Genomic DNA, 12,143 nt, shown 5'->3' with positions numbered 1-12,143 from the left:
CCAGCAATTTTTAAACCCCACTCAAGTGTATGGTTATTGTCCCCAGCAAATCTGAAAACAAACTGACGCCCTTGGGTACATTGTAGAGGACCACTGACTATCCTATTGAAGGCTGTTTCCTGTTTACACAAGCTGCAGATTTCAGCCAACACTCACCATACCCAATCACACATGGTAACACAGTTCTGCTCTGACACAGATCCTTCTTTAGAGGTAAAGATCAAACAGCGATCTGCTGAGGAAAAAAAACTCTAACAAAAGGATGAAGTTTTCTTAAACATCCATAGCTCCTCTACAAAGAATTGAATATAAAGTCTGGTTCTACATTTACCACAATTCAACTCAACATGTCCCTAAAGCCACCAAATGACTAATAATACACGACACTCGAGGGAAATTCTCAAATTTCTCAAAACATTAGTATGGCTCCTCAATGTTCTTCTGAGATGAAAGTTTGAACTTTTAAAAAGAATTGCACGGGTTAACAGATAACTTGGATACTTTCAGCCAAACGTGTAAGCACATAGAACTGAAACGCCCAAAGACCAGGATTAGGAAGCTCTGACATCTCCAAAGATGTTTATGAACCAAGTTTGTGTTATTCCAACAAAATAGTTCAGATTTACTCCGTAATGTTGTCCCAGCCCAGTGAGAAGGCTCATGTATGCCCCTCCGTCACTCTGTAGTTGCATACAAACATGACATCACATGTTCTCTGTGTAGTCACTAGTTAATGTGATTAGATTTCTGTTCTCTCGTCTCAAGTATTCTTGTTCATGAAAGGCGCTGATTGGCCCAGCTGGTTGCCATGGCTTTAGGCCAACATGTGGTCAGGTTGCCTACATACCACACTTAACTTTTTCATTATGGTATTGTGTATAAACAGATGGAAGTGTTTGTATTAACACAAAGTACTTCCTCTCCACTAATCTGAAGGATGTGTTTCAGGGGATTTGGATCAGTCAGTGAGTAGACCTGCTGATCACTTGTGTTTTAAACACGCTTTTCACCCAGATTGCTGCTCTGATTGCTCTTTAAAGATTAGCTAACGCATTCACTTCTTTTATCTTCTCCTCATTTGTTGGATCGTGTCATTATTTTACCACAAACCTGCAAAGATTTGTAATAACCTTCAGATTAGGTTTTTCATCAAACCCTCTTTCGGAGACCGGTAGCTTTTGCCACTTTCATATTGCGGTCATCTATTCCTGTATCAATGGGGCGACCCCAATCAACACATGGCAACTCATACCCTCACAGTTACAGTGTGTGTTATTCTCGCATTGTCATTTGCTCAATTATTCATGCTCACACAACCCACTTGTTTGCGCTGCTTCATCCTCTCCATTTTCCCCCGAACACGTCACTCTCTTGTAGCTCTTGAATATTAAATGAGTCTCAGCCACACCGGCGTTTCAATCAGACACAAACAAAACCCTTATTTTAAACCATTATGATCTGTTGCATTTGTTACATTAAAGAGATATTTCAATCATACAAGCGGGTATAATATTAATTATGATCTTATTCACTGTAAATTACTTTCTAAGTAATAACATTTTCATTAGTGCCATATTATTTATGTAAACTTATGTCAGTTACAATGAACCCTCATTTTCTTTCATCATAATGCTAACAATGCCTTTCTTGTTATAGCTGTGGAAAATTATTAAAAATGGGAAAGTTGTCTGAGCTCCAAATAGCCTTTGTGGTATTGAAACTGTGATAATAGTTACTCTACGTCGTACATCTAACTAGCTAACAGCTTATTCAAGCACAGCCCGACATCTTAAAACAGCTTAGATCTCCTGAAAATAACTAGCCTGGCCACGAAACATTGCAGCGGCTCACTCAAAGGGGCAGAGTCTACGGTTATCTATGAAACTGTCTCCGCATGCGATTGCTCACAGCTAGGACCAGTCAGAGCCATGGACAATATGATCTATTCGCCTCTATGCATGTCAGTCAGCAAGGTAGCCCACCATACACTGTTGAAAACGAAGCAAATACATCCCTTTATGAAATACATGACTTACAAGGTCATGGTCAATGTAAGTTTATTTGTATAGCACCTTCCAGTTACGTGAGCAACCCCAAAGTGCTGAGCAGAATAAGAATCAGCATAGGTTGCATTAAGTAGAGATTTGAAATGTTCCAAACTCTGTGCAGACCTTAGTTGTAGGGGAAGGCTGTTCCATAGTCTCAGACCTGCCACCAAAAACTCTTAATACTGTCTTCTCTTCACTCAAAAAAAACCCCAAGTCTAAATAGTCCAAAGTTAACGCAAAAGCCATTTTAAATGAGTGTCGTTTCCATTTTTGTTGCTCTCGTTTTAAGCCCATCCAGCAAACGCAATGGGCTGTCATTGGCCACACAATCTGTTTGGGCCAGTGGTAGACCTGCTGAGGCTATGATGGGGCGTGGCTAGTCCGACTTGCAGAGCACAATCTTTTTGCTGCTGCTACAGTTAGTCTAGATTTCTTGGCTGGGGTGAGTGGTAAGGCAACAAAAGCTACTGCTAGTAATTAGCTTCCATATGTTAACATGTTGCCAACCCACAGTTAACAGACACAAGCTACACATAAGTATAAAATAAACACCATCATCTGTGGCTTATCGTGTGTCACACCTAAAAGGCTCTGAGTTGAAACCTGGACTGTTCTTAGTCAAGACCTTGCTTTGGGTTTTTTTATTTTGAAAATTTTGAAGTTTTTGACATCGTTGTGAGTAAAAATCTCAAACAAAACATGAAATAGCATTTTAGCCCCGCTGCCACTGGCACCTTCCTAGTGGTTCCACACCCTGAGAACATGTTATCGTTACATTATGGTGTGATAAGGCGTGATTCGTTGCTCTCACTTCGCCCATACAGTTAGTTAAACAGGTGGTTTGGGTGTAAAGCAACATGCTGCTGCTTTGTGTGCCACAACAAGTGAGATTTATTCCTTTAACTCCCTCCAGGGCCGCCTGATAAGAATCCCCAGCCCACCAAGCCTCTACCCACGGCTCCCCCTCCACGCTCCCATCCTCCCTCGGACCCTCGAAAACCAGACAAGCAGACACGACCCCCAAAGCTTTTCCCAGGAGACAGACCGTCCAACAAACCAAGCATCTGTGATGGAGGCTTCAACGCCTTGGCCATTCTGAGGAGCGACATGTTCATCTTCAAGGTAAATGACAAGTCTGTCACATCAAAACAAACCTGGGGCCTCTCCACATTTATTTTCAGCAGCCGTTTTGAACCTCAGAGGTGTTTTGCTTCCACCTAAACCCTGCATCTCTTCAATCAGCCTCTGCAGACCAAAACAACTCTGCATGCCTGGAGATGTTTGACATCTTTTGCCAAAAATGTTTGACGTATCAGCTGATAAATGCAGCTGAATCAGAATGCCTTAGTTCAGACCCATGTAAACGGCCCCAGGTGTCCAGACTGCCTAAGGAGGAGGAGGAGAGTGCAGGATGGATCATGGGGAGTCTGCATGATTACATACATACACAGAAGGTGGGGGCTTTTCTGCTAATCTACTTCATGTGTTAGCATGTGTGGAGAATAGGGATGAGCGAGTACACCACTATCTGTATCTGTTCAACCAACTAAATGATCTGTATCTGTATCTGTACTCGGAATGGGCGTGGCATAACCCGGAAGTGGGCGTGGTTTAACCAGGAGTGGGTGCGGTTTACATCAATACATTATTTTAAGTCTGAAATTGATATGGACTGATCAGAAGTTATGTGTATTGTTTATTTGAAAACTATTTACACAGCAGCCTCAGAATTGAGATTAAATATTTTTGATCACAATAGTAAAGAAAGTATTACAGAACAAGTTTTTCAATAAAATCAGAACATTAATATTTAAGTGCATGGATTAATACATCTGAACTCATGCAGTAGGAACTAGGAAATATGAAATGCTAGAACCAGACACAACTTTATATATATATATATATATATATATATATATATATATATATATATATATATATATATATATATATATATTTTAATTTGATTAAACTGATTTTTTTCTTAACGTTCTTGGCATTTTGCCCCGCACAAAGTTAAACAAAACAATGTTGATTAAGGTGTGTGTGTGTGTGTCTGAGAGAGATAGAGAGGGTGAGAGGGAGAGAGATGGAGTTAAAAAAATAAAAAAAAACCCGACCGGAGCGGAAGTAGTGAGTTAATGCAGCACGTCAGCTCTGTATTGTCAAATGCACCATGTAAGTTACGAAAAAAGTAACTTTAAATATTCAACTGAAAAAGAGGCGAGCTGAAGAAAACCTAGGGAAAACTGAAGAAACGTGAGCAACAGTGAAGCAATCACAGCGAGATCCGTTACTGTCTGTGTGTGTGCGTGGATGAGCCGGACGGACTGTGCTCCCGGCCGGCTAGAGAGTTTTGTGTGTAGGGAGGGGCGGGCGCTCTATGTGACTGGCCAATCACAGAGCGTGAAGACAGTCAGTTACCCAATGGAGATTTTCCTTCAGCACGATTACAGATATTTCCGAGGTTTACTCGTCTCATGCTCGTATTCGTCAAAAATGCTTTATCCGTACCGGATACTCGTCTGAAACGAGTATCCGGCTCATCCCTAGTGGAGAAGAACAAGTCATTTAAAAGACTTGGTTGGAAATGTGGCTAACGTTTTCTAGAGAGCAGGTCTGACAGCGATGTGACAGCTTAGAGGAACCGGTGGAAGCCACTCGCTGCCTTAAAATAGGAAGCTCTCATGTTTGAGGTAGCTCTCCTCAGATTATTTGGGTCCCATTGATCAAATTTTTGGATGAAGTTGAGATCTTATCGAGACAAAATTCCGTGTAGTTTCCCTTTCCTTCTCGTGAGCTTTGCACTTTCCCTTCAGTAGGAGCAGAAAACGCCTTTATCCTCAGAGGAAGCCTGAGAGCTTTGGGATTGATTCAGTAAGAAACACACACAAAGCTGTCCTGTGTTCCTCACACAGGGGAGAATAGTGACTTTTCTTTATGAGAGAGGGACTTTATTTTTTGAGGATATAAATAGATAGGTTTCCCTGGTTAAATAAGAGACTTGTGGAATCTTTGGAAACCCCATGTCCCCTCTGTCCATCCAGACATCAGGTCTTTTACTGAACCGCTCAAAAACAAATCCTACTTGGAGCCGGTGCTGCTACCCATGCAAGTTCTCTGCCAAAACTAGACTCAGAACACTCTTAAGCTTGTTTTGTTGCAGAAACCAGATCTGTGTGTCAGAAAAGCCTAAATTCCTCCACATGATGTCTGCTGCAGCTCCTGTCAGCGTGCATTGCCTGGTCTGATAGCGTTATGGGCATCATGGGATCTCTGCTGGCTTCATTTAGCTTCAGCAATCAGCCAATTTATGTTTAATCTCAGGAAGTTTGGGAGACAAAGACTGAAAAGCTTTAAAAGTTTTGTTTCTGCGATCAGGACGTTTTATTTTTACTACCTTTTCCAGCTTTTCCTTTTAAACGTTTCTCACACCTGTTTCTAATGTAAAATTATGCTTTCATTGTTCTGCACCACCTCATGCATTCTCTAAAAAAAAACTAGGTCTTAGTGTTTAAGCTCCAGATTAGTGCTGATGCCAGTTTTAATGAAGTCACATTTTTCTCACTACTCCATTTGTTCTGTCATAAAACTGATACCATCATCAGAGTGTTTTAGTGTTCTCACCTGTTTCACCTTCACCAGCCTGGAACGGCGGTCCAGTTGGACCCTAGGAGTCAGCCAACACCCAGAATGGAGCATGCAATTCAATGTTTATAACAAGAGGAGTGACTGACTTCACTCAACTTAACTTGGTTTGACTTGACTGGACTTGACTTGGTTTAACGTGACTTGACCTGACTTGGTTTGACTGGACCTCACTTGGTTTGACCAGACAACAAAATATTGGTTGATTTAACTTGACTTTACTTGGTTTGGCTCAACTTGATTTCATTTGACTTTGCTTAGCTTGGTTTGACTAGACTTAATTTGACTTGACTCGACTTAGCTTGGTTTGACTTGACTTGACCTGACTTGGTTTGAATGAACTTAACTTGGCTTGTCTTTAATTGGTTTGACTGTACTTCGATTGTTTTGACCAGACTTAACAAGATATTGGTTGATTTAACTTGACTTGACTTGGTTTGGCTCAACAAATTTCATATGACTGTGCTTAGCTTGGTTTGACTAGACTTAATTTGATTTGACTCGACTTCGCTTGGTTTTACTTGACTTGACTTGGTTTGGTTTGACTTGGCTGGATATGACCTACAGCAGGCTGTGTGAGGCATGGAGCTGCACGTAGATGATCTGGCATCAGACGTGCGGCTGCGGGAAGCTTTAATCAGGGGGATCTCAGGTGGAAACAATCGAGTCCCAGGTGAACAAGGTTGGGTCATTAGCGCAGAGCAGAGGGAACATGAAAACAGTCCATGAACTAAATCATGATGCCATTGTTGGCACGCAGGACAGCGAAAACCCATCATTTCAGCATGCACCTCACTGGGAGTAGTCTGGTTTCCATATGTTTTACCAGAACCAGCACACATTCTCCCAAAGAAGACTAGAATGTCCCGACAGTGAGAGTTGATTTGTTGCAGAAGTCACGATGCAGCTGTAAATCCGCTCACATCATTAGGACCACTGCTTATGTGAGGACTCGTAGAGTAATCCACCTCTCACGCTTGTGAAAAACGTTTGGTAGTTTCAGATCAACGTATGTTTGACACTGATTCACTTTTACTGGGAGGAGCAGGTGGTCCCAATATGTCTTAAATCTCAGCTAATGTTTTTCCAGTTTTCTCCTAAAGCGCGGACATATCGTGTTAACACCTCACAGAGGAAGCAGCCCAGCTAAAGCTGTTTATCTGGAATCATAATTACAGATGTTTGTTTGACTCCAGACTCTGATAAATGCCCCTTTAAACCCTGCCAAGCCCTACCAACCAGACTTATTTCTGCTTATAGAGCAGGAATAGTTCTTCTAACGTCTCGTTTCCGTTTACTTAAACCTTTTACTATCATGTGATTGTTGTTTTTCCCATTTGTTCACAGCTGAATTGATTATTTGCTTGATTACATTGCTTTGTGGGTCTATTTGGCTTCCACATCTCAGCTTTACTCACTATCCCATTCCCTCTTGATTGTTTTGGAAGACAGGGACGTAGTCAATGCCAAGTCAATTTAACAGATCTTAGCAGTTGGAGCAGCGGTTTTGTGGAGTGGGGAGTTTATCTGGAGTAACACTCTGGAAGCAGAGCTGTTCTCTAACAGGCCAAAACTACATTTACATTGTTTCTCAATCTGTTGCTCCAGCTTGGAGTGACTCATCATATATTGATTCATTTTTCCAGTTAACAAACATGTGACTCATCATGGGCTTTTGCATCTCATTGGGAGGATCTGAGCAGCACTAAGAGATCAGGCGCTATTTAATTAGTTTTTAAAAGGCACAAATAAGGCAAATAAAGCTTTTTTTGGTCAGTTGCACATGGTTGAAGGAGGGGGGCGGAATAATGGCATGACTCGAATTATTCCCCCTGTAGAAACGGTGGGCGTTACAATAAATGAGAGGTTTTTAACATCAGTCAAATACAACATTTCTGTCTAATTCTCTGGGTTGATAGTAGGGTATGCTGACTGATGTAGGAAGTGTTCTGTTCTCGACTATTCCTGCCTTAGTTCAGCATTTTCACTCAAACGAGCCCAAAAGCAGGTTTCTGGCATCAGGAAACGGGGAAGCCAGAGCTTGTTTGCTGCCCTGCTGAGACTGAGGTCACAGTTTTCCAGAACACTCAGATGCTCCACATTCAGAAGAGTTCATCACATTGCTTGGGAAGAGTGCTCCATATGCAACTACGTGGCTTATTAAAGCAGCTGCAGTGTTTCCCCTAGGAATTTTTCCAGCTGTGGTGGTGGGTGGGGGGGGGGGGGGGTATCTTAATATTGTTTTATTTGATGCACTCCACTTTGAACTGCACCAATCCAGCAACTGCTGCATTTTATTAACTAGTATTAAAGGTGAATACACCAATATTTGCACAAGAATATTTTTTATTTTAAATTCTCAGTGACACACTTTGCAGGGGGGGGGGGGGGTGGCATTTAATTTTTCTTGGCGTCTGGAAAAACATCTCCTTCTGCCCCCTTTATTTTGGTCCAAGATCATTACTGGGCTGGCCCTATTAAAAACGTTCTACACCCCTGCTTAGTAGACTTAATGAAGTATTTTTAAGCTAGTATAAAAATGACTGAAACACAAATGTACATATTTGGCATTACTGACCAAAATCTTTGATTTAATAGAACATTAAGATGCATTACAGTGAACTTTATAATAAAGTACATTTTTCTAGTGCAGAGGGGAGACAACCCATATGCGGATCAAAGGAGACACACAGATGAATGCACCTTATTATTTGGAAATTAGTGGGTGTGGTTTACATCAATACATTATTTTAAATCTGAAATTGAAATGGACTGAGCAGAAGTTGCTATGTGTATTGTTTATTTGAAAACTATTTACAGAGCACCCTCAGAATTGAGAAGAAATGTTTTTGATCACAATAGTAAAGGAACTGTTACAGAATAAGTTTTTCAATAAAATCAGAACATTAATATTTAAGTGCATGAATTAATGCATCTGAACTCATGCAGTAGGAACTAGGAAATATGAACCAGACATAACTTTTTATTTTATTTTAATTTGATTAAACTGATTTTTTCCTAACGCTGTTGGCATTTTCCCCACACACAGTTAAACAAAACAATGTTGATTAAGGTGTGTGTGTGTGTGTGTGTGTGTGTGTGTGTGTGTGTGAGAGAGAGAGAGAGAGAGAGAGAGAGAGAGAGAGAGAGAGAGAGAGAGAGAGAGAGAGAGAGAGAAAATAATTAAAAAAAACCAGACTGGAGCGGAGGCAATGACCGACGCGTGCACTAGCCTTTTTCAACTCTGTCTTGTCAAATGCACCATGTACGTTACGAAAAAAGTAGCTTTAAATATTCAACCAAAAAAGAGGCGAGCTGAAGAAAACCTAGGGAGTACCGAAGAAACGTGAACAACAGTGAAGCAAACACAGAGAGATCCGTTACTGTTTGTGTGTGTGCATGGGCCGGACCAGAGTTTTGTGTGTAGGGATGGGCGGGTGCTCCATGTGACTGGCCAATCACAGAGCGTGAAGGTATTCAGTTACCCAATGAGGATTTTTCTTCAGCACGATTACAGATATTTACGAGTTTTACTCCTTTCATGCTCATATTCGTCAAAAATGCTTTATCCATACCGGATACTCGTCTGAAATGAGTGTCCTGCTCATTCCTAGCTGTAACCACCCTGCCCTGCCTCCTCCTCCTTGCTGCCTGCCGGCTGTGATCACAAGCAACAACAGAGTGGTTCCCGCTGCTTCTTCAGGAAACAGCGCAAAAAAAAAATCTATAAAAATGGATCTTGCAGGCGTGGCTCTGGGATTTCAGCCGTGGCAGGCCGCCACGGCTACTCCTATGTAAGGGCAACACTGAGCTGGTTGTGCAAGGCACCAGACTAAAGACCAAAGGTGACAGATCTGCTGCTGTGGCCCCCAGACTCTGGACCTCTCTCCCCCTGAGCCTGAGATCAGTGGACTCTGTGGTCTCCTTTAAAAAGCAGCTGAAAACTCACCTGTTCAAGCTGCCTTTGGTGTGACCTTCGTCATCACCCTCTCCTTATTCTGCTCTTAGTCCGCCTTACACGGGATCCACAAATTTCCTTCTTTTCTATTCATTTTCTCTCTCCCTTTCCTTACATGTTTTTTTCTTTTCCCTTTTTAAACATATTTTTAATCATTTTTGAGAGCTTTTTATACTTTAATATTTTTGTTTTTGTGAAGCGCCTCGTGGTGTTTATCTTGAGAGACGCTGTATAAAAGATCATCTTCTTCAGCGATGCTGTAATGCTTACAGAAAATTAGCAGGATTCCTCATAACCAACTAGGAGCAACACCACTTAAATCATCTCTAACATGAAACGTTTGAGACTTTAAGCACAGTGATTATGATATAGTTATACATTTCTGTATCCCAGATGTCGGGTCCTGGACTAGTTTGTTCTTACTGGTGGAACAGGAAGAAGTGGTGCTAATCTCTGGTTCTAAAGCAGCTGCGACGCTGTAGGTGTAGGTGTGATAAGGTGAAATGCAGCATTGAGCTCTGCCTCCTAACGTTGCCAAGAAGGACCTGATTTACACCAGACGTGTTAATCTGTTCCTTCAGGCTGGGAGTCATGCTTGTTAGGGTGCCTGTTTTATGGCTGCCTGTTTTATCCTCTCTAGTGAGGTGACTCTGGGTCAGTCAAGGTTCACAGATGCCTGCATGGATTCAGTGTCACCAGTAAATGTCCCAATAAAACTACAAAGTTACCTGCTTTATAGCTTCAGCTACCTCAGGTTCAACTCAGAGTGAACCCACAGACCATATGGCGTCCCTCCGGAGGTTCAGTCAGAATAAACACTCATCTGGATGCATGTATTCAAACATGAGCCACGCTGGTTTTAGGCGCAATAATTGCAGCCAGTTTTCTCCAGCTGTACCACAGATGTACCGGGCTGCAACATCAAGCAGACACAAAGTTTCCTGGACTTCATCCGTTTCCCAACAGGCGTTGAGTGCAGTAAAATGTGGCTGTAAAGTCTCAAACATCATTGTTGAAGTTTGGATTTGGGTTTATGGCTCACTGCTGTCTTGTCAGTTTGTAGAGCCTGAAAATCCATACAGAGATTTTTGGGATTTAGGTCAAACGTTCCCTATAACATCCTCTTCTTTAAGCTTTGATGCTTTATTAGATGAACAAAAGCCCAAAGACGAAGAGAGACGGAGCTCTGCAGTCATTTTCATTGTTCTCCGGAAATCTTTAGCAATCCATGTAAAAATAAAAGTGGTATGTGATGACTCAGTCTAAAGCTGTGGTGATGCATGTTTGTTTTGATATGATAATTAGCTACATGAACGATGAAATCAGATGGAGACATGCTTTTAGTCCTCCATCCATTAATAAGAAAACATGAGCAGGTTGGCCTTCAGCTCCACTCTCCTTAGCGTTTTTCTCCTCTCCAGTGATGCAAAGAGAGAAGATAGGTGGTCCAGATATAGCAGGATGGCCTAATGGACTTTTTAATCCCACTTATTAAATTTTCATCCCGTTTCTGTCTCAGGTATTTAAATATAGCCCAAAAAAGGTGTAGCCTTTACAAAGAGAAGCTAATCTGTTTATATGTATATTCTCTTAGCTGAGCTAATAGTTCTGAGAGATGAAATAAAACATGGCTCTCATGTCTGAACACTAAATATGAATCTACTGCCAGTAGTGATGAGCTCATCAGCACCTCTGTTCATGTGTGTGTCAGCATGTGACTCTGTGCTCATCAGAGTTTATAGATGATTTCTTTAATTTGTGCGGCAATTCCAAACACACTCCCTCCTCTCCTGACTCAGCTAAAGTGTGTCTGTGGTCTTATAGAATAGAAAATATCCCCATGGTGTCATGGTGTTTCTGTTGTTACAGTGAGAAGAGTTACTGCTACCAGCAGTTATATATGGGGTTTAAAGCGTTGTGTTATACTCTCCTGATGGAGAATGTGGAGTTTATCTACAGTAGAGTCATTTAGCTTTTTTATTTATAAGTACTTTGCTTGCAGAACATCCTTTACAGTTAATGTGGTTTTCAAAAATCACTACTCAGCATGAAACAGCTCTGTTTAGTGTGATTCGAGTTGGTGTAGTTTTGTTTCCATGCCAGCTCCATGACAATGTGGGTAAGTCCCTTATGGGTGCAGAGGGGAAGTAAAGGGGACTCGCGGGGGTGGGGTGTGTGTGGGATTTTTATTTGTGACAAATAGCATGAGGTGATCAGTAAACAGTGTAAGGTAACTTGTATGCTCAACAGAAACACAATTCAGCACAAAAATAGTAGTGTTGCTGGACATTTTGCTCAGTTTTATTGCTTTTTGTCGGACTCTGAACCAGAAAATGGCTGCAGGCAGTGAAGCACAAGGCAGAAATCTCTGGAGCAACCAGTGACTCTGCCCCCTAGCCAATCAGCAGCCAGAGTCATGATGCCAGACAGACTCAGCCTTGCCAGGTACCTCAATGAAGCAAGGTCTAAAAATTGGGGAAAAAATACAG

The 12,143-nt window shown here is 41.6% G+C and overlaps 1 protein-coding gene across 3 annotated transcripts in view; it reads left to right on the top strand.

Moving 5' to 3' along the window:
• The window catches only part of LOC107382684 (matrix metalloproteinase-16), a 102,455-nt gene that overhangs the window by 70,352 nt on the left and 19,960 nt on the right, over positions 1-12,143 (top strand). For all 3 annotated transcript variants that reach the window (XR_008565989.2, XM_015954934.3, XM_015954933.3), the window contains one exon: positions 2,962-3,170. Coding sequence is in view for 2 of the 3 variants with exons in the window: in XM_015954934.3 (XP_015810420.1) it covers positions 2,962-3,170 (209 nt within the window). In the remaining variant the exon portion in view is untranslated. The remainder of the gene's footprint in view (positions 1-2,961; positions 3,171-12,143) is intronic.

Source organism: Nothobranchius furzeri, chromosome 7 (assembly GCF_043380555.1).
Source record: "Nothobranchius furzeri strain GRZ-AD chromosome 7, NfurGRZ-RIMD1, whole genome shotgun sequence".
Classification (NCBI taxonomy): domain Eukaryota; kingdom Metazoa; phylum Chordata; class Actinopteri; order Cyprinodontiformes; family Nothobranchiidae; genus Nothobranchius; species Nothobranchius furzeri.
Note: the sequence above shows the minus strand (reverse complement) of the source record. Positions and strands in the feature narration are given on the sequence as shown.